Here is a 27,357-nt window from a genome sequence, read left to right as displayed (position 1 = left end):
TTTTTCTGAGGCCAAGAAAGGTAAACCAGTCGCCAAACAACTTTGTCTAAGTGGCTGTCAGATTGTTTCACTACATATTCTTGTCTCTTCACCTTTCAAGCCCACAGCGTCTGTGGACCTTCAATTTTTATCATGGAAAACGGCCTTCCTAGTGGCTATCACTTCGGCCAGGCGGGTATCAGAACTTCAAGCGTTATCTGTCAAAGCTCTGTATATCATCTTCCATAAGGATAGGGTGTCACGCCATACCAGTCCTTCCTTTCTTCCAAAAGTTGCTTCTGAAAACAATATTAACCAGACAATTAACCTTCCTGTTTTCTTTCCAAATTTTCAGAACAGGGCTGAATGTAAGTTATATTTGTTGGATGTACACAGACAATTGAGGTTCTACCTGCACAGAACTAAGGCTTTTCTTAAGTCCGATCAGTTATTTGTTTCATATGCTAAACTCTTTCTAGGCAAACCAATCTCCAAAGTGACTATTGCTTGATGGATTTCTCACTGTATCCTTAAGGTGTACGCAGACAGACATTTCTCCTCCGAGTCAAGTGAAAGCACATTCCACCAGGTCCATGGCTATTTCTGCAGGTTTGTGGTCCAGGATGTCTCAGGATATTTGTTCTGCGGCTACTTGGTCCTCATCTCACACCTTTATTTCACATTACAAACTAGGCATGGTATCTAGAGTTAGAGCATTCTTTGGCTCTGGGGTGCTCCGGAATATCCTTCCATAAGGGTCACCCAGGTGTTTTGTAGCTGGGAACTCTGTCCCACAGGTTAATGACCAAATGAAGTCAACTACTTCAGATAAAGAAGTTATGTACTCACCATAATGTTCCATCTGAGTAAGTGTACTTCATTTGTCTTCAACCATCCCTCCCTCCTTCCCCCTGATCTTATCTGTATTTTTGTTACTCTGGTATGTAGGAAAAGGTGCCTCTGCGGTTCTCCTGTTCATGCTTGTTAGGTTGGTGAATATCCTGTTGTGGTATGGTCTTATTGGGTCGGGCTTGTGTTTGGGTGCAGCAAACTCAATCTGAGGGAAGGAAGGAGATGCAGGGATATTATGGATAAGGGGAGGAGCTTGTGTCAGACGCTGGTGAAGCGGCCGTGATCCGAATACCCACAGGTTGAAGACTAATGAAGTGCAACTACTCAGATGGAACATTATGGTGAGTACAACATTTATTTTTTTTGTACAAGGGGCAGCCCCCTGCACTCCCCATATTTCTGTGTGGTGGTGGAGGGATTGCTTTTATGTTCTCACTCCAAGCTTGCTGCACCTCAAAGGAAGAGTGACCAGTTAAATCTTATGTAAGTCTGTCTTGCTGTTTCTCCAGGAGGCTGAAATATTGGGGGAGAAAATGCTATAGTGCAAAGCAAAATACATTATTTCCGAGTGGAAATAAACACTGATGATCCCAGTTGGTAAAGGTTGAGCAAAATGATATGGTATCTCCCATTTCAAAGTGACTGGCACATTGAGGTAGTAGCGAACATGATCATCCTGTTTTCTGATGATACAGAATTAGTGAAGGGTAGTAGAAGAATTTAAAAGACCAGTTTCAAAAGGAGGCTAAGTGGGCCAAAATGTAACATTTTAGTTCCAATATGGACAGATACATTCTGCAACCCTGATGTAAAATGCTGGCTAGGAGAGTGGAATTGATGGCAGGAGTGGATTTTTGCAAACATGGTCCAGAATTTCAGTTTGGATATTACTGAAGGACTTGAATTACAAATTAACTTCCACAGTAACAGTTCCCCTGGTCAAGATGCATATTAAGAAAACACAATGGCACTTGGAAAGGGCGGCCACGGTGGTGCAGCAGTTAGCGTTGCCACCTCACAGCAAGAGTTTCTCCGGTTCGATTTCCGGCAGGGGAGCCTTCTGTGCGGAGTCTGCATGTCCTCCCTGTGGTCACGTGGGTTTCCTCTGGGTGCTCCGGTTTCCTCCCACATCCAAAGACATGCTGTAGGTGGATTGGACACTCTAAAATTGGCCCTAGGCATGAGTGTGTGCGTGCGTGTGTGTGCCTTCTATGGAAGGTTGGGCGCCGGGCTGGCAACTCGACACCGTAAAAACGCCACTGCCAATCATGAGCGGACAGGTGTATCCACTGTGGCGACCCCTAACCTGGAAAAGCTGAAAGAAGAAGAAGTGGCACTTGGAAAAACCCATATGAGCAGCACCATCTGTCACTTTGTTAGGTATTCTCTCTCATTGATGCCAGACAGATAGAACTGGCCTCGTAGCCTCACCAAGTACTAAGCAACCAGTAAATGCCCTTTGTGACATCAGAGGACACCTAGACCCTCTCTACAAAAGCCCTGGACCAGTTATGGGAAATTCACACACACAACTTCAAGATGCTATGGTGAGGAGGTGCATGAAAACAAAATTGATGTCTCTCTTCCTTGCCCTCTGGATCTTCAAGAGAGGGCATCATGGGCCGTGATCCACTATGGAAGCTGTATGTTCTAATCAAAGCAGAACAACAATGCAGAGAAGCACAAGACGTCTGTTGGTAGCGGAGGGTGAATGTGTGGAAATATGTACATATAAACTTTTCTATTACCATTGCATATTCTAGATGGGAGACTGGAAGGAAGGATAAGGTTAAGAGAAGAAAAGCTTTCACCTGTTGTCAGGATGACTTTTTCTTTCATGATAGGGAGTGGCACCAGAATATTGCTAAAGGCAGACTGCTGTACAAGTATCAGAAATACGTAACAGAAGAAAAATGGTCATGCAAATCCTCATTCCCAAATGTTACAGAATTTATTTCAGATTTCTTCTTTATTTGTCATGTTTTAAGTATAGGTCATGTGATTTTGGCTGTCAGTCACATGACTTTTTCTGGACCTATATATATAGAGTATGTACTCATGCATTTTAGTATTGATAAAGGATTATGTCCGAAAGCTTTGCTCGATTAAAGTGTTTTTTCCTTCTGACGTTTTGTTTTTGCTTTTGTATCTGAAGTTGCATTTGTGTTTTCAAATCCTTTTCAACAAGGAGAACTTGTCTGTCTGTGTTCACCCTCCACGCAAATGATTCTTGAGGGCATTCTGAAAACCAGTCAGGTCTTCTGTCATACCTTTAGTCCAGAATAGGTTGCAGATGATAATGGACATTTTCCTCCATATTTCAAACTTGAAGACCACTGCTAAAAGGACATTCTGAAGGCTTCTCTATTGTGCTGGATTCAGCTGAGACTAGCCAATAACTAGGGCTCCATCATGGCTTATGTACTATTGGTTCTGAAATACTTAGGTGAGTTACTTTCCTCATGCCTGTCTTATTCCTCTGTCAAGTTACACCTTGCGGCCATTTCAGCTTATGGATCCTCCCCTTCTCTGTTTTTTGTAAAACAGTTTCTCTTAAAGGTGTTGTACATCTTAGGTCTTCTAGGAAACAGGTGACACCTTCCTGGGATTGTAAATTTGTACTGGAAGAGTAAACTGTTTCCCTGTATACACAACTCATAAGGCATATTTATGGTTTACTCCAGATCCTCTGAACAAGGGAGAAAGCATTTTTACATAATCAGGGTGTGCATTGGTAGCTCAGGTGCTATTTTGATGGAATTATGTTCTTTAGAAAAGCATATCAGCTGTTCATTTCTTCTGATGGTACGAAGAAGGAACAACCTATGTCAACAACTTTAAGGAAGTTGTCAACAGGTATTGCCTTCTGTTGCACCCACCATGAAAAGTCTATTCCAGGCAGTAGCAAGGCCCATTCTATGAGAGCCTTGGTGTATACAGTGGCATATTGAAACTGGGTAGACTGTAGTAACATTCTAGATGTAGCAAAACGGTCCTCTGTACGTAACTTTTACAAAGCATTGCAAACTGGATCCTTCCCAGCTTCAAGACTGGTTTTGCTAGGACCATTTTCAAGAGGCTCTTGGATCCTTACCATTTCTTCTCCAAGGTTGAATAGGCTGTCTTTATCACCCATATAGCCAAACGTTGACAGCAACAGTGTAAATGAAGAACATAGTACAGTTGTATAAGTTGCACTTAAGATGCAATAGCTGAACCCATCCACCACCACCCTGCTTATTTATGTAGTTAGTTTTTAGGATACAAAAGTTTTTGTTTACTCTTGTATGTTTGAGGTTCAGGACAGTTAAGTTCTTTCTGTCTTTAAAGGCATGAAAGTGCTGAAAATTTGTAATCTGTTGATTTTCCTCCAAGGGAATGGCCAGTCAGCAGTGAGAGCTTTGGGAAGCTGGCTGGTTGTTAGGATACAACTGTTGCAGCAGTAAGGAATTTGAATATCAACTGTTGTGGTAAGTGTACTTTCCCACATAAACCAATTGCTGTCTGTTCTTCTGTCATCTGTCCTCCCCATGGTGATACTGTTGGATATCACTCCAGCAAGGGATCCTTCAGAGAGGGTCTTTGGTGTTGGATATAACAAGTGTGCACTTACTGTATCATTTGATCTACTAGAGTTCTCTTCTTGATGGGTCAGGAATAACTTGCCACCAACCCTATGTGGTTGCGTGACCCACTACAGCATTTTAATTTCCCCTTTAAGTCAGGCCAGTAGATATTCCTGCATCACTTGTTTAGGAGTGTAATAACGTATTTAGAATTATATATTGATTTGCAAGAGACTACCCATTAATAAATGGGGGTAAAATGGTGGAATCATTGGACAAGTAACCTTATGTATTTAATAGCATTGTGGGATCATAGGAGATTACTAAGTTATCGACCTGGAGGTCATTTCAAGGCTAGCCATTTTATCCTAATGTAATACCATGGAAATGTTAGTTAATACCAAAGGCTGCATTTAGTAATGACTGCCCATGTGGGTTGTGGGCACTATTCCCGGTAAGAATTTATAGTGCCCCATCCACTTGTCCAGGTTATTTTTTAACAGCGTCATAGAGGTGCTCTGTTTTACATGAATAGGTAGCCTATTCCAAAGATGCAGCAGTCGCTGAGAAATAAATAATGTCCCTCCAGCATGTCCTATTTAAGTTACAGGACATATTTAGGTCCCTGGAATGGGTGACCCTAGTCCCGATTGATTTACAGATATGCAGCAGGTTCATTAGGTTTGGGTTTGAGATTGCTCTGTAAATCAGGTATAAGTCTCCTCTAAGAAGTCTGTTTAATACAGAGTAAAGTGACAGGGACTTTAAGTCGGTCTGTACGGCACATGCTGGAGTCCCTTAATCTTCTTTGTTAAAAACCTCTGAGGTCTCCAATTGCTGCAGGTGCTTTGTACGGTACATGTTGAATGGGGTGTTGTACTCAATTATGGGCCGGATTAGTGCCAAGTGTAGAGGGATTGTAACCTCTTTTACCTTTACTAATCAAGTGTGCTGTGTAGAAAGCCTTCCTTACTACAGTAAACACATGGTAGTCGAAATTAAAGTCATGGTCAATTTGTGATCCCAAGTCCCTTACAACTTTGTGGGTACTTAGAGTATTGTTGTTGATTTGATAGTGTGAAGGGACATTGTTTGTGCCAAAGGGAATGACGATGCATTTCTTTGCATTCAGTTTGAGACCATAACTAAGGTACCAGTCGTTGGTCTGCGTCAGACCCTCCTGGAGTATACTGACATCTTTTGGGGATTCAGTAATTGCACCCAGTTTACAGTTGTATGCAGACTTGGTCAGCCACAACCCCTTAGTTTTGACCTAATCTTCTGAGAAGTATATACCAAACAGTATGAGGCCTAGCACTGACCCCTGTGGCACCCTGCTGGTATCAGGCCTGCTGGCTGATGTGGAGTCTCCCCTTTTGATAGTATGTGTCTGGTTTGTGACCCAGTTAGCAACCCATCTTGCAATGAAGGGGTTTACATTCAGTTTGCCAAGTCTATTGGTAATGGCTGAGTGTGGAATTGTGTCAAAAGCCTTTGCCAAGTCAGGGTATGTTGTGTGCACAGATTTGCCCTCATTAATGGCCCTGGTCACATTTTTGGAAAAATTCACCAGATTTAACAGGCAGGATCTGCCCTTGATGAAGCTGAATTAAGTAGGATCCAGGGTTTGGAGGTCACCTATGTCTTTATTTATGAGGTTCATAATGATACTTTCCATGGCCTTACAGATGAGGCTGGTCAATCTTATGGGTCTGTAATTCCCCGGGTCTGTTCCTAGGCCACCTTTGTGGAGGGGAATAACTGTTGCTGTTCTCCATTCCACAGGAACAAAGCCTTTGGTTAGACTATGATTGAAAAGGGTACAAATGGTGATGCTAGTTCAAGTTTTAACCTATTTAAAAGACAGCCTGGGATGCTGTCTGGTCCCATAGAGGCTGTGCTTTTTGCCTTGGGCAGGGCTTTGATGACCTGTACTTAAGATATGTAGGGTGGGGTGGGGCAAGGTTTCTGATAGGTTTGGAAGGAATAGGAAAGTAAAATTTTTGCCAAACCTATCAGATAGCAGGTTTGCTATCTCTGTGGAGTCAATGTGTGTGATACCATTGGTCACTAGTTCTGCACATGCTTGAGTCCTACCTTTTAGGCTACGTACGTAGCTGTAAAAGGCTTTATGGTTATTCTTGGCTGTGCTATCCCAGTTTTTCTCAGAGGCCCTTGGAGGAGTTGGCAAGTTGTTTTATTTGCCTGTTGAGGCTGAGGACGGTGCTTTTCCATTGTTGGGCTCTCACCCTTGTTTTCCTGGACAACAAATTTTTGCGTTTATTGTAAAGTTTGCTGATGTTGGATGTTCACCATGGCAGCTTTTTTTTACTTGGTGCTCTGGCTTTGATTCTTTCTGGTACAGCCGTGTCTACACACTTATGCAAGTGATTGTACAGAGCTTTAGTGTAAGCTTCGGTGTAGTTACCACTTCCAGCTGGAAGTGGGGCTCGGAATGCATTTATACTTTCACCTAGGAAGGGTATAGATGTTCTTCATGTTTCACTGTTGCAGTCATTACATTTGGGTTATCTACTTGCAGGTAGCCCTCAGTCGGCCTGATTAACAAAGTCTTGGGTCCTGCGTCGGTTGCTGTCCCTTCTTCCATGATAGGTTCATAGGATTATACTAGGCTATCTGCCCTAAGGCATTTATAAGCCTAGCCCAGAGTTTTGTGGCATACGCCACCCCTTATGTTAAAAATAATATGCCCATTAGTTTGTTTTGCCTCTGTCCAGCAGTGACACAGAGACGATTCCCGGGGTAAACCTACGATCTCCCATCCACCGGTCAAGATTTTTCTTGAACAGAGCCAGCGAGGTGCTCTGCCTCACATGGACCGGGAATTTTATTCCACAGCATAGGGAGTCTCTGGGTGATAAATCTATCCCTCCAGCACATCCTATTTATATCCGTGCTAAGGTTCAGGTCACTTGCTCTAGTGGTTCTGGTGGATTTGGATTTTCTGAGGTGGAGCATGTCCATTAATTCCGGGTTGGTCATGGCCTTGTATGTCAGGCACAGGTCACCTCTGAGCAGGCGGTATGCAACTGAATAGAGCTGGAGTTTCTTCAGTCTGGCAGCATATGACAGATTTTGGAGTCCCTTTATTCTTTTGATGAGGAACTTCTGGGGTCTCTCCAATTGCTGCAGGTGTCGGGTGAGATACATCCCGAAAGGGGCATTGTACTCGATCATTGGTCTGATAAGTGAAGAGTACAGGGGAACAATGACCTCACTTGATCTGGATGTGAAACCCTTCATGATCAGGTGGGCAATGTAGAATGTCTTTCTAACCACTTTAGCAACGTGAGTGTCGAAAGACAGGCCACTGTCAACCTGGGTCCCCAGGTCCCTGATGACCTCTTCTGTGCTTAGTGGATTTCCACCTATATGGTAGCTTGGGGTTACCTTGTTTTTCCCGAAGGGTATGACTATACATTTTTTGGCGTTTAACTTTAGGCCGTGGCTCTGACACCAGCCATCAGTTTCCGTGAGACCCCTCTGGAGGATATCTGTGTCGGATGTACTTTCCACTATGGCACCCAGTTTGCAGTCATCTGCAAATTTTGTCAGCCATAGTCCTCCTATGTTTGCCTGCACTTCTGAGAAGTAGATGCCGAACAACAGGGGGCCAAGGACTGAGCCCTGTGGGACACCACTTGTGACCGGCTTGAAATCCGACATGGCGCCAGCAACTCTAACCCTGTGGGTTCTATCCTTTAGCCAGTTTGCAACCCATTTTGTGACATATGGGTTAACATTTAAGCTGGTAAGTTTCTCTATAATACCCGAGTGGGGTATTGTGTCGAAAGCTTTTGCAAGGTCAAGGTAGGCTGTATGGACTGCCTTTCCCTCGTCAATGGCTTTGGTGACTGTTTCGAAGAAGTCGACCAAGTTCAAGAGGCATGATCTGCCCTTGACAAAGCCAAACTGGATTGGATCCAATGTCTGCAAATCCCCTATGTCCTTGTTAATGAGATCCATTATGATCCTCTCCCTAGCTTTGCAGACCAGGCTTGTTAAGCTTATGGGGCGGTAATTACCAGGGTCTGTAGAGGGACCGCCTTTGTGGAGTGGGACCACAGATGCCATACGCCACTCCTTTGGCACGTATCCTGTGGTAAGGCTAAGATTAAACAGCTGCCTTATGTGCGGGTTTAATTCCTCATTGAGTTTGTGTAGCACACAGCCTGGGACACCATCCGGTCCCATTGATGCTGTGTTTTTAGCTTTAGAGAGGGCAGTTTTCACCTGCGCATTAGAGATGTCTGGGAGGCTACACTCCGCTGGGATAGTTATCTCTCCTTTTGGGGGGGAGAGGGGGGTGAAGTTTGCACTGAACCTGTCTGCCAGTATGTTGTCAATGTCTGTGGGTTCAGTGATTTTTGTGTCATTTTGGACTAATTCTGAGCAAATCTGGGAGTTTCCACCCAGGTTTCTAACATAGCTGAAAAAGGCTTTATGATTGTCTTTTGAATCTATGGCAATTTTTCTCTCAAAGTTAGCCTTGGATGATTTTATGAGTGCCCATATTTTTTTACTAATAATGATCAAGGGTGTCTTCCCTTTTATGGATTTTGCTCTATCATGTAATAGCTTTCTCCTCTTATTGTAAAGTTTGTTTATGGCTGGGGTCCACCAGACCGGACGCCTGCCCTTGGTGGAAAGAGTCTTGGTTTTATTAGGGATTGCCTGATCCATGCAGTCCTGCAGGTGTTCGTAGAAGGCATTTGTAAGGGCTTCCGCAGCTTGGGTTGTGGTTTCCACTGGCTTGGGGGCCTTGAAGGCTACCACACCAGTCTTTAGTGTGAAGTTTGCTTTAGAGAAGTTCTTCACTGTGGTCTTTTTTGTTTGGGGTGGGGGTGGGATGTGGATTTCCAGTGAGATTAGTTTATGGTCTGATCTCACCAATGAGGGATATACTTCCGGTGTGGAGCATTTTGTCCCCATGTTTGTGATGATCAGATCTAATATATTTTCTCCTCTTGTGGGAACAGTGACTAGTTGTTCCATGGCATTTGAATTTATGAACTCCAGGAACCTTTGGGCTAGAAAGTTTGGGCTTGAGTAGTGTTCCCAGTCAATATTCGGGTAGTTGAAGTCTCCCAATATGATGGTGTTTGGAGATACATTTATACCCTCCAATGTTTTCAGGAAGGCTGTGTGGGGTTCCTGAGTTTGAGAGGGTGGCCTGTAGCATGCTACAAATTGTAGAGTAGTTTTGCCTATGCTTAATTGCACCTGGATGGTTTCCGATGCTTCGTGCGTTGCCACCAACCTGGAGGTGTGGATGTCCTTGATGAATATGGACACACCCCCTCCTTTTGTGGTGTGGTCCGGGTTTTGGGGCCGGAACGCATGATATGAGGTAAAACCTGCTAGTGCCGGGGTGCTCTCAGGAGCCTTGAACCAGGGTTCAGTCACAGCGCAGACATCGATGTTCTCCATGCTGAGAAGGGCCTCGAGTGCGTGCATTTTGAGATTTAGACTTGTGGTGTTGAGCAGCATTACCCTTAGTTTCTTCCCATTTTTGTTTTCTAGGGTGGTAGGTTTAGAATTTGAGCCTTGCCTAAAAAAGGCACTATGGGGGTGGCAAGAGCCTTGGCCAATATCCGGAATCCCAGGGGTGACAGGTGCAAGCTGTCCCTTGCGAAGCAGCGTGGCTTGTCAAGCATGTCATCCCAGGCAGACAGACACTGGATCCTCTTTGAATGACACCAGAAATTAAGCCAATTGTTAAAGCTGATCATCTTGTCTCTATATTGTGGCATCATTCTTGGTGAAGGAGGGATACTGCTCAGGGTCAGGGTCATACCTGCCTGGGCTACATAATCAGAGAGCTCCTCTATGTCTCTTTTCATGTAGTCCAGGGAGGTACGTCTCAAGTCGTTCACACCAGCATGGACAATGACTGTGTCATACTTGTACTTGCCGTGGAGTGACCTGAGTGCTTGTGTTATGTGGCGGATTCTAGCGCCCGATAGGCAGCTTACTGTGACCCTCTCTTTGTTCAGCCTGGTGAGTGGGACGTCAGTGTGTCTGACTATGGAGTCACCAATGACAAGTATGTTTGGTGTTGTATTTGGCCTTAAGGGCTGTGACTGCTTTGCACACTGATTTTGTTGTTTATGTGTTGTTTGTGGGGTGTCTTGAGTATGTAGTTGTATGGATGTCTGCTTTGGAGGCCTCTGCTGTTTAAGTAAATTTTTACTCAGTGCCTCCGAGTATGTCTTAGTGTGTTTATGTGTTTGATTCAGTGGTGAGGTTGCATTATGTGAGACTGGTTTTGTGGTGTGTGTAGTTGCCTTCTCCTCCTGCCTGGTCTTGCCAATCCTGAGTTGAGAGAGCTCAGCCTCCAGTTTGGCTAAATAGCTGCATCTCTCGCAAGTGTTTGTGTTATGTGGGAGGAGGAGAGGGTTGTCTGTGTACATGAAGCAATTGTAACATTGCCTCAAAATTCCCAGATTCACCAACTGGGCAGGAGAGGACGCCAGCATCTGACCCTTCGACATGCTAGAAATAATTATGAGTTTGGTATGAGACAGAAAAATAGAGGGCTTTAGCAAGTAAGTGGGTACTCCCGGGGGGGGTTTGCAAGTGGGGAATTTGTATGATATAGGAGTACTTGACCTGCAAAGAAAAATGCTTATAAGACAAGGGATGTGCTTTAAGACAAGTGCTGAGCTTCTTTTTCTCTTTTTTTTTTTTTTTGAGAAGAAAAAGCTTATAAGACAAGGGATATGCTTTTTAAGACAAGTGCTGAGCTTCTTTTTCTTTTTTTTGAGAAGAAAAAGCTATTTGGAACAAGTGCTGCACTTTTTAGTGACTGTGTAGACTGTTTAGGTAATTAGTAGTGCAGTTCTAAGGGAAAAAATGAAGAACAGACTTTTATGGAGCCAGAAAAAGTTTAACCTTGTTAAACCGACGCTGCCTGATGCTGCTCTAGTGGCAACTCCGCGCTAAAGCGTGCTTTATAGCAGGGGGGCTGGAAAGGGCAGGAAATGACCCAAAATGGCCAATGAATTACCAGTTACTGTCTTAAACCACTCCTCTGAGGACAAACAGGCAGCTCAGTACTCCCCACTCTCACTGGTGAGTAAAGAAACTTCCCTCTGGCCAAACAAGAAAATGGAGGAACACAGGAACCAAATACAAAGCCCAGGGATCAGCAAAATCTGATCACTGGAACAACTAGCTAGGAAAGTTAGGAAAGCTGATGTCAGGTCGTCAGGATAATGAAACATGCAGCTGACACCATCACATCAGTCTTTCTTGCTGTGCGGTGCCCGAAGCTGAAGCAGTTCACAAGTGCCAGTCGTCTGACTCCTGAAATTTTCGTTTTCGAGTTTCAGAACCGAAGTCTTCAACTAAAGCTAAGTACTCCATTGGGGAAACTTTTTCTTGCTCCTTACCGATGTCAGTAAAAGTTAATAATTGCATTACTTGTGGAAAGCAAATACCTCATAAACGATTTTCATTCGTACTGTATCCCTTGCATAGCCCCTGACCACGACGTACCTTGCTGTCGGTTTTGTGCTTTATTTAATCAGCGCACTTTTCGTCATCTGTATATTTTCACCTCTAAATATTTTGGTTCTCGGTTTAATTATCCAGAAATGTCGTCTGTTAGCCGTCCGACTACCGTGATTCCGAAAAAACGCAAAGATAGACAGAGACAGGTCGCAGAGGTCCAAAACTGCCGACGATGCTTCTCCTAAGCCATTTGCCAATTCGCCGGTAATCAGTGAGGTGCTTTCACAGCCCCTGATACCCACTACTTCGGATTCGTAGTCCTCTATTCGGAGTCCGGTATGCCGCGAGATGCTTCAACTGTGGAACCCGCGGATGTCTCTACCTTGGATGGGTCCGGAGCCGCTGTGCAGGCACCGGCTTCTGAGGGTGTATTCAGGCCTATGGGCTTGCATATTAAATCGACGCCTCCTTCTTTACTTAGGCCTAAATCTCGATCCATGCCTAAAAAACTGATGCTCAGGCCTCTATGCCTAAAAACAAATTATAAGAATGGCTGAAGATGTAACAACTCTAGCCAGGGGTAGCCAACCCCCCCCCCCCCCCTTTGAGGCCTAGGACTGAAGTTGATTATGAATCTTCTGATCAGGATTCTGTTTTTTCTGATTCTTCTGATGATCTGGATTTGCCCTTATCTACTTATGAAGATTCTGTTGCAGAGGACTCCATTCCCTCTGCTTCCCCTCCTAAGGATTTTTCTTTTGGGGAAACCTTACATACTCTAAGGGAGCATTTCAACTGGGAAAGCCAGGATTTTTCTGATTCATAAAAGAGGCTTAGGGATTTCCTTCTCCTACCTCAGCATAGGCCTTTAGCTATTCCTCCTGTACTAGACATTGTTGATGCTTTTTCGGAATCTAGTTTGGCCCCTGATTCCCTGCCTCCTGCTCCCAGAAAACCTGACAGATACTACAGGGACCCTGAGTCCCCCAAGTTCCTTTTTAAAAATCCTATTGCAAATCCAGAGACTATTTCACAGGGGCCAAGGGCATTAAGGCTTCTACTGCTAAAAATCCTACCCCTTCTGATAGACTCCAGGGCGCTGGATAGATGGGGTAAGAAGGTTTACACTTCTGCAGCCTTGGCCATTAGGGCTTTAAACTGCCAGTTTCATATGTTAAAGTGTCAGCAACATGTTTTTGGACTGTTTAAACAGAAAATTATGTTGATTCCTGACTGTGTGGAAAATGAATTACAGGATTTAATGCATTCTGCTGAACAAGTTGGAAACGTACTTTGCAATGTGGTTTTGATTCATTAGAGGCCTCTTGCAGGGTAATCCGCGGCGGTGCAGCAGTACCGTTGTTGCCTCACAGCAAGAGGTTCTCCCGTTCGATTCTCAGATGGAGTGCGGGGAGTGCCTTCTGTGTGGAGTCTACATGTCCTCCCCGCGGTTGGATGGGCGTTCGAAAGACATGCGTAAATGGGCGTGCCTTCATTGAAGGTTGGACGTCGAGCTGGCACCTCGGCATTCGTGAAAATCTACTGCCAATCATTAGCGGACCGGAGTTCCACTGTGGCGACCCCTAACCAGGAAGAGCCGAAAGACAAACAACAACAACAGAGGCCTCTTGCAGGGATGCTGTTACTGGGTCTGTGCTCAGAAGGCATGCCTGTCTTAAGGAGCGATCTTTGCCTGATCATGTTAAAGCTAAATTGTTGGATGCTCTTTTAAATCAGGACCGCCTGTTTGGCAACAAGGCTGAGGAAGTTCTTAAAAAGATGGAAGGTAAAGCTAAATCTATGCAAACTGTTAAAGATTTTTTACAAGTTCAGCCTCCTATTTTTAGTAGGCACTGGCCCTCTAAGAATTGGTCCTTTCCAGCCCCTTCCAGGTGTTCTCAAGCCAAACCCAGACACAGCAAAAACCCCAGGTTTCAGTCCGAGAGGACACACAATTAAGCAGTGGGGGACCTCCACTTCCAAATCTGGGAATAATGAAGTCTCCCCCCTATGATAAACTGTCTCAATGACTTCCTTTTAAAATTTCTAAGCACTTATCAACTGACTGCCCCTTTGGGGGGAAAGATTGCTCTTCATGCAAAGAATTGAGAACTCATTACCCAGGACAAATAGGTTTTAAATTTAGTGTCCCAGGGATACAGATTTCACTTCCACATGTTGCCAACACCAAGCGGGTGGCCAGACCTACCCTCAAATCAGTGGGCAGAGGCCCAAAAACAAGTACTTTAGCTCTTAAGCATGGGGGCTATTCAACTGGTGCCAGAAGAGGAAAAGGAACAAGGTTTCTACTCGAGACATTTCCTGGTACCCAGAAAAGACAATTCATGGCATCCTATCCTGGACCTGTCTACTCTAAACACCTTTTTGGAGATTCCAAAATTCAAGATGCTGACTCTTCACCAATTACTTCCTATGCTAGGCAAAGATGCCTGGTTGGCAACACTAGATTTAAAAGAAGCATACCTGCACATCTCAATCAGGGAATCTTGCAGAAGATACCTACGCTTCAAAGCAGGCTACACGCACTATCAGCACTCTGCACTGCCCTTTGGCTTATGTACTGCGCCCAGAGTATTGACAAAGTGCCTAGCTCTAGTTATTGCATTTTAAAGGCAAAGAAATATTCAAATATACCCATACCTGGACAGTTGTCTAATTCAGGCAGAAAGTCAGGGCATACATTTGAATCATATGGCCTTTGTACAAAGGTTTCTAACTTGTCTGGGGTACACCATAAACGAAAAGAAATTGCAACTGGTACCCTGTGAACAAATTATATTCCTAGGAGCAAGCTTGAATACAACTTCCCAGATGGCTTACCTCACGCCAGAGAAACAAATTCATTTGACAACCTACTTCAAAAAGTGGCCACAAAACCAGTGCTATCTGCAAGACAAATACTGCAAGCCTTGGGGTTCATGGCCTCCTGCATTCTTCTAATTCCATATGCAAGACTGCATATGAGGAAACTACAGTGGTATCTAAAAAGCCTATGGTGTCAGCATTCTCAGGAACTAGAAACAATGATTCCTATCACACCTTGCCTACACCTAGAGTTCTTTTTGTGGGCAGAGGCCTGACACCAAAACAAGGGACTACCTTTTACACCACCCCCTGCTGCCAAAACTCTAACAACAGACACATCAGACTATGCATGGGGGGGCTCACCTGGCAGGGAAGTGCATTCAGGGCAAATGGAACCCAAGTCAAATTCATCTGCATATCAATCAAAAAGAAATGTTAGCTGTACAGAATGCTCTGACAGCCTTCAAGGACCACGTTCTTCCAGGACAACTAATGGTAAAGACAGACAACAACACTGTCGTGTGGTACGTAAACAAGCAGTGGGGTTACACATTCTTACCCCCTCTGTAGACTAGCCATGGCATTGTGGAACACAGCCTTGAGCTGCCAAGTTCACCTACAAGTTCAATTCCTGCCAGGAAAATTAAATACACTGGCAGACGGACTAAGCAGAAACCTCATGGACCCACACGAGTGGAAACTGGAACCAAGGACTTTCAACATGTTGACAAGCAAATGTGGGAGCCCAGATATAGACCTGTTTGCCTCTCCCCAGAACTACCAATTGGACAAATTTTGCACAAGGACTCCCAACAAACAAGCCTGGAAAGTGGATGCTCGGTCCTTCAGTGGGAAAAACCTATCAGTGTATGCCTTTCCCCCCCTGCCTCTGCTCTCCAAAGTACTACTAAAAATCAAACGGGACAAACCAAGGATGATTTTAATTGGTCCAGACTAGCCGCGCCAACACTGGCACCCCCTCCTGCGCAGTGTGTCATGGTTATCTCAGTGGCACCTGCCTCAGACTCCTTCCCTGCTGTCTCAGCTGGAGAACCAGATTCTGCACCCTCAGCTTCCAACACTGAACCTTGCAGCCTGGCTAGTTACTTAATCTCTGCTTTACCATCCCTCAGCAAACCTGTGATGAATATCATTTTAGAGGGAAGGAGGCCTAGTACTAGGAAATCTTATGCTGAAAAATGGAAAAGATTCCGTGCCTGGAACCAGTCTCAAGGAATGAGCACAGCAGCGCCCAATTTACTTCAGATTTTATAACACTTAACTGAGATGCTTCACAAGGGCGTGTCTTTTTCCTCCATTAAAATCCACACCTCAGCTCATTATAACACCGAACCTCCCCTCTTCTTTCATCCACTGCTCAAGCAGTTCCTCAGAGGGGCCAAAAATTTGAGACCACCCAGGAGAGCTCCAACCCCAGCCTGGGACCTTAACTTTGTCTTGGAGAAACTCACTCTACCTCCTTTTGAGCCAGCTGCTACTGCAGACTTAAAATTTATTTCTTGGAAAACAGCTTTCCTTTTAGCAATCACTTCAGCTAAAAGGGTATCTGAATTACAGGCCCTTAGAGCAGTGGAGCCTTTCATCATCTTTCATGCAGACAGGGTGTTCCTCAGAACTAATCCATCCTTCATGCCCAAGGTGGTATCCAGTGTGGCTCTTAATCAGTCCATTCATTTGCTAACTTTCTTTCCCAGTCCACAGAATAAAGGGGAATGGATACTGCATTCCTTAGATGTGCACAGACAACTTAGATTCTACTTGGACAGGACTAAATCTTAAAGGAAAGCTGAACAACTGCTGGTGGCATTTGTTACAGGGGCCAGAGGGGTGGGCTATTTCAAAGCAAACCATTTCTAAATGGATAAGCCATTGCATTAATTTCTGCTGTAAGCACCATGGAAAACCTATCCCCCAGGGTATCAGACCTCACTCCACCAGGGCTGCATCTACCTCTACAGCCTTTCTCAGAGGTATCCCTACCATGGATATCCTAGAAGCTTGCTACCTGGAGTTCTGTACTTACTTTCACCAAGCATTAGCATTTGCCAATTTTCTCTAAATCCAGAGCTGTCTTTGCCACTGCAGTCTTGCAGGGCCTTATAGCTGGCCCTAATGCTATCTAAATTCCTCCTCCCAACCATAGCTTTGGGAATCTACCCAAATGTAATGACTGCAACAGTGAAACACAAAGAACATAGTACAGTTGTGTACACTTGCCATAAATGTAGATGTTAGAGTGTATTCACTGTTGCAGTCCTGGTTACCCTCCCTCCAGCCCTCTAACTTCTTTTGGCTATACTTCTACTTTCCTTTACTATGCTTAAAAGCCTTTTTGGTGTATTTGCTTTTTTGTTGGAGGTATATCTTTGTACTTTTAATTGCTTCCCATTAGGGGGGCACCTGACATCTGGGGCAAGAAAAACTGATGTAATGGCGTCGGCTGCATGTTTTATACCCCTGACGTCATGGAAGAAGGGACAGCAACCGACACAGGACCCAAGACTTTGTTAATCAGACTGACTGAGGGCTACCTGCAAGCAGATAACCCAAATGTAATGACTGCAACAGTGAATACATTTGAATATTTACATTTATGGTAAGTGTAAGCAACTGTACTTTTGTCTTGGTGAAGTGTTTTAGTCTGATTTCACCCTTTGTGAGTTCTGGTGTTAGCGTCAGCTCAAAGGTGACTGATTTGTGGTCAGATTTAACTAATGAAATTCTGACAGTTGCGATAGTGCATCTGTTTGACATGTTAGTGAGGACCAGATCTAGTATGTTTGCTCTTCTTGTTGAGGTATGAACAATTTGTTCCAGGGCATTTGAGTTAACAAAGTCAAGAAACTTTTGTGCTAGCAGGTTAGGGCGAGCTTAGGTGTCCCACTTGATAGCGGGGTAATTGAAATCCCTCATAACCAGAATGTTTGATAATAGTTGGATTGCTGCCAGCTTGGTCAAGTAGGCTTTGTACGTGTCATGACCCATGGAGGGGAGATCTGTAACTGGCTATGACTTGAATGGGGGGGGGGGTCCTTACCCACCATAACTTTGGAGTAACTTTATGAAGTTGTCCAGTCTGCTAGATGGGAGCACCCACCTCCTTTGGTTCTCACATGTTCATTTTGTGGTCTGAAGGTGTGGGAGGCATTGTAGCCTTGCAAGGCCAGGGTACTCTCTGAGGTCTTGAACCAGGTTTCTGTGACTGCACAGAAATCTACATTGTCCATTGCTTCCAGGGTGTACAGTTTTTGGTTTAAGCTCTTAGCATTTAGCAGCATGACCCTTATTTTGTTATGACTGGCAAATTTCTTATCGATACGTTTGTTTTCGAGACCTTGCCTAAAAAAGGCACCATGGAGGAGTCAAGAGAACTTTGCAAGCAGCTGAAAGCCTAGAGTTGCCAGGTGCAAACTGTCTCTGGCAAAGCAGCAAGGTTTGTCGACCATGGCTTCCCAGGCTGACAGAAAGTGGATCCCCTTTGAATGACACCAGAAACTAAGCCAGTTACTGAAATCAGTCATTTTTTTGTTTATACTGTGGAGTCATTCTAGGTGAGGGTAGTATGCTGCTCAAGGCTAGGGACCTACCTGCCTGGGAGATTTACTCGGAGAGCTCAATCATGTCTGTTCATATAGTCCAGTGAGGTATGTCTCAGGTCGTTCACATCAACATGAACTATGACATAGTCATAATGGTACTTGTTGCTGAGAGACCCGAGTGCATGCGTGATCTGATGAATCCTGGCACCCGACAGGCAGCTGACTGACTTTCTCCTTGTCCAACCTGGTGAGTGGTACATCTGTGTGTTTCACTATTGAGTCTCCAAGTCCAGTGACTAGAAAAGTTGTTTTTTTGAGTGTTATGCCATACTAGCTTGGTAGGTGCGACACTGGTGTTGCTGTGTGTCATAGGTGTTGTGGTAATTGTGGTAGTTGTAGCAGTCATTTGTTTTGGAGGTCTCTGATATCTCGGTAGGTTTTTTGAGAGAACCTCCTTGTATGTTGATTTTTGTGTTAGATGTGTACTGTGTATATGAGTAGTGGTACTATGTGCAGGTGGGTGGGTTGACAACCTCTTCCGTGTTACTGTTTCGACTTTGAGAGAGTATGGATTTAAGATGCCTGGTGTAGATACATCTCTCACACTCTGTACTAGAGTGAGTTATTAGTAGAGGGTTGTCTGTGTACACGAGACAATTGCTACACTACCTCAAGAGACCCAAGTCAGCAAGGTTGGCAGGAGAAACAAGGGTGGTCCAACTGTTCATAGTGCTAGGTTGAAGACTGTTGTCACTAGTGGAACTTTTCAGGATCAATCAAGGAGGAGTTTAGTGGATGGATCTTTCTGCTTGGGGTTTATTTGTTGGTAGTTTAATAGGTTTCAGCTTACTAGCAGTGTATTTTTTTGACTGGGAAAGTACTAAGGATGAGGGCTGCATTTAATGTGCTACAGCTGTTACTGAGGGAAAAACTGTTGAATTAAGTTGTCCGGCTATGGCGCACAGTTGCGAGGTAGTGGAAGGTGCTGTGTAGTGCACAAAAAAGCAGAAACTTCCTCAAATGCAGGGCTTAAATACCAGAAGCTAAAAACTTGAAAAAAAAATAAAAAAATTAAAAAGGTTCAAAAGGACCAATGAGGATGCTTATTCCAGACCCTAGACCAACCACCCTTCACCATACAGGTTCCAGTCAGCACAGTCGTCTCACTTGAGTGCAGAAAGGCCCCCTCCAATCCAAGATGGCCTGGAACCACTAGAGAATGTTTAACACAGCAGAAAAATAGCAGTGGACACACAAAAAAAATTTAAAAACAGCAGGAAATCAGTAAGATTACTCTAAATGTTTTAAACAGCTAACAGTTTAGTTATTATAGCACTGCTTGGCAGTGTAGATTAGTACACCGTATATAAATACAGTATTAAAGTGCAGTAAATACTATAAATAAGCAAAAAAAAAACGGCAACTTGTGTTTTTTGGAAGTTCAGAAGCCTCTAGTCATCTGGCATCTCAGCTCAGAGTTGTGGCTGGTAGCCCACCTCAGTTCAGCTTGGTACAAAGAAGCAGAATCTTGCTCAAATGCAGGGCTTAAATACCAGAAGCTAAAAACCAGAAAAAAATGTAAAAAAAGTTCAAAGGTTACATTATGACATACTGATCTGTGAATGGACATCTCCAGATGTGGATTTTGTGTGGAGAAAATAAACTGGTGCTGAAGATAGTATTCTACTTTGATCCTGTCATGGAAAGACTTCTTGTAGATCAACTGCTGTAGTAAACTTTATTTCTCTTGATCTGCACTTGCTTGCTATAGTTAGGAGTTGCCAAATATGTGGTCTTGATGGGGAATAAACTTGCTTACATATGTGATTTGTTCTGTCACAAGTACGCATCGTCTTAGGAGTGCAGCTGTTTCCAAGCTTCAGATCTTCTGAAGTTTGATCAGTGGAGAAGATGAGCCCAGCCATAAAACCTGTCTGGGAGGTTCCAGTCATAAATCAAGTGAATGTAGTAAGATTTGTATGTGTACTTGAGTTGTGATTGCAGTCAACCTTCTTGAAGGCTAGTAGGTAATTCCTATCAACATGCATTTTACCTGTCTCAAGTCCTCAACCATCCCATACTAAATGCCACTTTGGTGGTGTATTATAAGCTCTTACTGTGCATATCATTAATCATAGAGGCGGATTGTCTTCACCTCCACCCCCCAAAAAAGTTTTAAAGAAACCAATACAACCCCCCAAAAAAAATTGAGAACTTTGAAGATTGTGTTGAATTGATAACATGGTGTATGCTGGCATCAGTGATGGGTTACTGTGTTAGTGCTGCCTTTATTTGCTCTGTTTTGTTTTGTTTTCTGCTTGTTGGGATACATGTTTTTCAAATAACCTCGATAAGGTTTAGTTGACAGTGAAAACTGTCCAAGATGATCGAAAATCTTAAGATATGATTCTTTGTATAGTTACCGCCCCAGTCTTAAGATTTTTGTATTGTAACTAGAAAAGTAGGAATGCATACAGAGACAGTGGTTCATTATGTATTTGTAATCCTTTTGCTTTTATTCTCAGATGCAGAACCCAGAAATGCTGCAAGCTATGTCAAACCCAAGAGCAATGCAGGCTCTTATGCAAATACAGCAAGGTTTGCAGACATTAGCTACAGAAGCTCCAGGACTTATACCAGGGTAAGATAGCTTTGAATTTACTACACCATTGTACTGTTTCCTTCATAGAGAAAAACATTCAAGTTTCCATTTACTTGGCACAATAAGCAGTGTGTGCTTACACAAGCAATTACTGTTTGATGTAATGTCATATGCAAGTGAGTTAAAAGTCATTTGATCAGTGTACACAAGTGACAGAATATGGGCCTTGGGATGCTGAAAAAAAAAACATCTGCTTGCTCACTAGTCCTTATATTTACATTATATTCGCTCCAGTATTACATGCCTTTTTATATAGGAGTGTTTAGTTGCTTTTTAGGATTTGCTACGATTAATCACATATTTTTTAATTAAGATGTAAATTGGAATGAAAAGATCTAATTGCAAACCCAAATGATTACCACAGAAAAAAAATCACAATGTATTGCGGAATTGTTTTTTCAGTGGGTAAGTTCCCCTGCACCTCCCATTGTGGGGACTGTGTGACCCCCTCCCTAAGCTCTATATCTACTAACTCTGAGAACATATAGATTTGAAGGAAAAGGTGTAAAAGAAAAGTAAAACGCCCCTTTTCCATCTTCTCTGTCCCATAACTGAAAGTCATAGCCCATCATCTGTAGCAAACCAGTATCTGATGTAGTAAAACTGAGAGCATAAACATCCAGTGTTCCATTTGTGATATTTTGTGGGACAATCAACAGTAGCCCTCTCCCTATTCTGTCTTGTTTCATAATAAATAGCCTGCTCTTTATTTTTGTTATAGTTGCATTGCTGATGGGAATCTTATCAAAGGCCGTGTTAATTTTGGGAAGTATGTTCCAGTACTACATTATGTTGTGTTACATAGAGAGCAGTTTTATAGATCCCACTCTTTGTAATGGATTGATTGCATTTTCAGTGGTATACACTTGCTTTATAGATTCTTGTGCCATATATTATGAACAGGCAAACTGCTTGGTGTATTTTCCTTCATCTTTACCAGAATCACTTTTATCTGATGTTGTCCTTTTCATTTTTTCCTCACCACTGGGTCTAGGGATCCCATCCTCGGATCCGACTCGGCCACCTTATTCAAGACTTCGAATCCAATCCTCATGCTCCTCCCTTTACCCATAACCCCCCTGGACATCCCGAAGTCCTCCGATCTCGTTTGTCACCATTCCCATTGGATGCAAGATCCAGCCTCTCACTTGAGAATCGTTAAAGAAGTGTGTTTTTCACCTCGGTGACCTTATCCTTTCAATAGCTTGTTTTTGCTCCTCCCTTTCAGGAACTTGTTAGAAGTGTATTGTGTTTGTTGTTGTGTTTTTTTTAAGAAGTGTTTTTGCTTAGGTAGTTGCTTACTATTAGTAGTTACTAGTGTGTGTGTTTTTTGAGTTCTTAGATTTTTAAGAAAATTATAGTTAAACTTTTTGTCTGTAATCTTTATTAGACTTTTCCAATTAGCTTTGTTTCTCTCTGGCACTTGGGACTGGTGTTTTCAGTTACTGTCCCTCTTCCCGCGTGTGTGTGTGTGTGTGTGTGTGTGTGTGTGTGTGTGTGTGTGTGTGTGTGTGTGTGTGTGTGTGTGTGTGCTTGTTTCTCTTGGACCCCTTTTCTTGCTGGTCTTGGAGAGTTTGTGTAGCCTTTCTTGGATGGTGGAGTGATTCAGCAGTTTGAGTTGTCACCTCACAGCAAGAGGTTCGCCAGTTCATTTCTCTGCTGAGGTGCCTTCTGTCTGGAGTCTGCATGTCCTCTTTGAGTTCATCTGGGTTTCATTGGGTGCTCCAGTTTTCTCCCACATTACAAAGACTTGCATCTGGAGCATTTCTCCCTGGGCCTCCACTGAAAATTGGCTTATTCCAGGTTGAACTTTCCCAGTACCCAAATGTTAAGTAAATAAATAATTTTAAACATTGTTGAATTCTCAGTTTATACAGTTTGTGTACTGTGACTGATTTTTTCTTGTTGTTGGTACCTTTTCTTTAATATTATGTTAGACAGGCCAGAAAAACCAACTGGGTTCAAACAGTGCACTTCTTTTGGGCATAAGATCCCAAACTCTGATGCCCAGCAGAAGTATGCCTGTTGTTTGGGAGCTGCCCATGTGGACACTCCTTGTTCTGTCTGTAGCACCTTCAGTCCGAGAGCTCTCTGAGATGAAAGAAACAAGTTGATCCTTAAAGGACTAGTGCCTGCTGGGACTCAAACCCCCACCAAACAGATGGTCTTTGAGCCAAAAATGACATCACAAATATCCTTACTCGGAGCCGACATCTAAACAGAGAAACGTCTCTGATCCAACTACTGTTCGTCAAGACTCTGATCCTATTCTGTCATTGGATCTGACATCTTTGGCACCCATGACTAGCTCTCCTATTTAACTGGCCGCTGCTTCAGATCCTAAGACCTCGGATCCTACAGCTAAAGGTCGTTCACCGGATTTGATTGTACAGGCAGCGTCTCCCACTCTGCCATAAAGGGGTTTTCAGACACCCATTAAACCTTAGACCGCCCTCCTCAACCTCTTGTAGGTCTTCCAGGAGCTATTCAACTTCTGATATGGACAGAATGATGCAGACTTTTCTTAGAGCTCAAATTAATATGGGGGTCATTCCAGCTTCATCCCCTACTGGATTTTTGAGCTCTCCTAGACTACACTCATTTCCTTCTCTGATCCGACCTTCGGTTTCGGAGCCCAAGGATCCTAGATCTCCGAGAGGTAGATTGTTGGTCTGAGAAGGTCACTTTCTTCGAATCTGACAGTTACCCTGACCAGTTCTGTTAATTTATCTTTAAGTCATAGTTGGTCTTTGATCCAAGAGGTTTGTTCTAGGTCTGAGGGGCAGGGTTTGGCTCCGATTTGTTCGGATCAGTCCCTTCCTCTAGGTGCTTCAGCTATAGACAGCTCAGGCCGATTCTCTCCAGGGGGTGCGGATCCGGAGCTGGCCTGAACTTTCTTTCCTCAGCTGCTTTGGCTCCGGGTGGGGGGAGTTCTCCGTGTCCGTCAGCTTTCTGAGTTGTAGAAAGGGGTTTCTCTACGGCTAGAGAACTGTCCTCTCATATCTTGGCTCCAACCCCTCACCTGTCATCGGCTTTGAGCTGTGAGACCATCCTTTCTGGTCCTTCAAGTCAGCCAGTTCCAGAAATTCTCCACTCACACTCCCCACAAGGACTCCCCACCTCTTCTGATCCCTCCACAGACCCCACCCCACTAAGGAGGTCCCTCTGAAGAGGATGTGTAAAAGGAGACACAGACTTCCCCATGGAGTCTCTTAGGGAGGACACAGACTTTGAGGAAAGTGAAGGATTCATCTGCTCCCCACTTGACGATGTTTCCTTCAGGGATATCCTGGGAATTCTGAGGCAAAGAACTGAATGGTCATTCAAAAATCCTTCTCCTAAGGAGACTGTGTTCTTGATGTCTTACGGGGCTGGCCCATCAACATCTTGGGTGCCTCCCCCCCAGTGGATGAGCTTATCGATTTTTGTCTCATGCTGGGCCTGGAAGTAGACAGACACTACTGAACCTGTTCCTAAGCATCTTAAGTTTTTGTCCCTGCCTGCAGACCAACAGATGTTCTTCATGTTTCACTGTTGCAGTCATCACCTGTGGGTTATCCCTGCTGTGGTAGCCCGCGGCCTGCCCTAATACCAGAGTCGATGTTTTTCTGCATCGGCTGCTGTTGCTTTCTGTCTTGACATCAGGTTGTCAGTGCTATAAAGGAAGGCAGCCGATACCATTACATCTGTCTGTCTTGCCATGGAGCCCTTAGCAGAAGCAGTTTGCAAGTGTGCCGGTCAGTCGGTACCAGAGTTTGAATTACAGCTGAAAACGTCTAAGGCTAAGTAACCCATTGGGGATCCTTTTTTCTTGCGCTAACCGATGTCCGAAAAAGTTAATTGTCTCGCTTGTGGAAAGCAGATCCCACACCGAGACTTCCATTCATTCTGCGTCACTTGTTTAGGCCCAGACCACGATGTCCCTCATTGCTGGTTCTGTGTCCTCTTTAACGCAAGAACCATTCATTGTAGAGCTCTTATTGCAGGCAGGTATTTTCGTCTTCTGTCTTCACATTCCGAAATGGCATCCGTCAGCCAACAATCCATAGACATTCTGAAAAAACGTAGAGATAAAGATAGAGACGGATCACACAAGGCTAAGCCTTCCGTCAACTCTACTGTTAAGCAGGTCATCAGTTCTCCGGAATTCAGTAAGGAGCTTTCGCAGCCCCTGATGCCCAATATGATATCTACACAGGCCTCTAATGAGACCATTTCATAGTCTGGTATGCCACAGAAGTCTTCATGTTCCGAGCCTTTGGTTGTCTCTGCCTTGGTTGGGTCCTGGAACGCAGCACAGGCACCGGCTTCTGAGGAGGCCTTTTGCACTACCGAATCTAGACAAAAAAAATAACGTCTTCTCATCCGACTACCATTTCTCTCAGACCGATGGATACTTTTAGGCCTAGAAGCCAGGCCACTCCTAGAAAATCTACCTCTAGCCACCATCTTACTCCTGTCTTACCTCCCCAAGCCCAAATGCTTAAAATGGCAGAGGATCTTATCTCCCTTATCACGGGCAGTCAGACCACAACTTCTAAAAGGAAAAGACGCCATTCTCCTGAAATACTAACAGAACAAGATTCTGAGGAATCTGATTATTCAGATTTTTTAGAGGAACAACAACCTTTGACTGCTTATAAGGATTCAGATGCAGAGGAATCCATTCCTCCTGCCTTCCTACCGGAAGACCTTTCCTTTGGGGAAACCCTTCACACTCTAAGGGAACATTTTCAGTGGGAATCCCAGGACTTCCCTCAGTCTAAGAAAAGACTAAGAGAGTTTCTAGACCTGCCCCAGCACAGACCCTTGGCCATCCCCCCCCATCTTAGAGGTAGTGGATAATGTTTTCCATGAATCCAGCTTATCCCCAGAAGCCCTACCTCCTGTTCCCAGTAAACCTGACCGGTATTACAGGGTACCTGATTCTCACAAATACCTATACAGAAACCCTGCTGCAGACCTGGAGGTCATTACACAGGGACCTAAAGGAGCTAAAGCTAGTTCTGCTTAGAATCCTATTCCTGCTGACAAGGATTCTGGAGCTTTGAACAGATGGGATAAAAAAGTATACATCTCTGTAACCTTAGCTATCAGAGCACTCAACTGTCAGTTCCATATGTTAAAATTTCAACAACATACTTTGGAACTATTAAAGCAAAAGATTTCAACCTTTCCTGACTGCCAATTCAAAAGAGTTAGCAGATTTACCGCACTCTACTTGTCAAGTGGCCAAGCACTCATTACACTGTGGATATGATTCCCTAGAAGCCTCAAGCAGGGCAGCAGTGTCAGGATCAGTCATTAGGAGACATGCATGGTTGAAGAAACAACCTCTCCCTGATTATGTCAAGTCTAAATTAATTAATGCACCCATGGATAAGGACCGCTTGTTTGGAGTAAAAGCAGAAGAGGTGCTTAAAAAGATTGAAGAACAAAGCACAATCTATGCAAACAGTAAAAGATTTCTTTCAGGTACAACCTCCTAGGCTCAGCAGGAATTGACCATCTAAGCACTGGTCCTTTCCTGCACCTAGCAGGCAGGGGCAAAGTAAGGCCCGCAGGGACAGACCTCCCAAGCTCCTATCCCAGGAACAGCAGAGAACCAAATGGTGGACCACTCTTGCCCCAAAGGCAGGGAGTTCTAAGCCATCACTTTATGGCAAAAACTCTCAATGACTCCCTCTCCCCCGTCTGCCCTCCTTTCACTCACCAAAAGCTAGGAGGAAGGCTCTCCCTCTGCAAAGAAAATTGGTTCTCTGTTACAAAGGGCCAGTGGGTCTTGAAGAAAATTTTTCAGGGATACAAATTCTCTTTCAACGAACTCCAAATTCCAAGAGGGTACCCAGACATACCTCCAAATCAGTGGACAGAGGCATTGAAACAAGTCCAGACTCTCATATCACAAGGGGCAGTAGAACCTGTCCCCTTAGACCAAACAGGCAAAGGATTTTATTCCAGACTATTCCTTGTTCCCAGAAAAGAGGGCACTTGGTGCCCCATCCTGGATCTATCCATTCTGGACACCTCCCTGGTGGTCCCCAAATTCAAAATGCTAACTTTGCAGCAGCTGCTGACTATGCTGACAGAAAATGCCTGGTTAGTGACCCTAGACCTAAAGGATGCCTACCTCTACATCCCCATAAGGGAATCCTGCAGGAAATTTGTGCGCTTCAGAGCAGGCTCACAACACTTTCAGTTCTCTGTGCTACCATTTGACTTATCTACTGCTCCCAGGTTATTCACCAAATGCTTAGTCCTGGCTATAGCATTTTGCAGACAGAGAAATATACAGATTTACCCTTATCTGGATGACTGCCTCATTCAGGCAGAGTGCAAAGAACAGCTGCTCCAGGACCTCCTGTTTGTCAAAACTTTCCTAACCTCCGTAGGATTCACCATCATTGAGAGGAAATCAAAGCAAACACCGTGCAGG

General features: G+C 44.1%; 1 protein-coding gene across 6 annotated transcripts in view; it reads left to right on the top strand.

The window, feature by feature from the left end:
* Positions 1–27,357, top strand: part of UBQLN1 (ubiquilin 1) — a 1,666,336-nt gene that overhangs the window by 1,331,194 nt on the left and 307,785 nt on the right. For all 6 annotated transcript variants that reach the window (XM_044083698.1, XM_044083697.1, XM_044083695.1 and 3 more), the window contains one exon: positions 20,785–20,900. In XM_044083698.1, the coding sequence (XP_043939633.1) occupies positions 20,785–20,900 (116 nt within the window). The remainder of the gene's footprint in view (positions 1–20,784; positions 20,901–27,357) is intronic.

The sequence above is a fragment of the Protopterus annectens genome, chromosome 9.part0 (genome assembly GCF_019279795.1).
Source record: "Protopterus annectens isolate FY-2018-M chromosome 9.part0, PAN1.0, whole genome shotgun sequence".
In the NCBI taxonomy this organism is placed as follows: domain Eukaryota; kingdom Metazoa; phylum Chordata; order Ceratodontiformes; family Protopteridae; genus Protopterus; species Protopterus annectens.
This window is presented reverse-complemented; position numbering and strand designations above follow the sequence as displayed.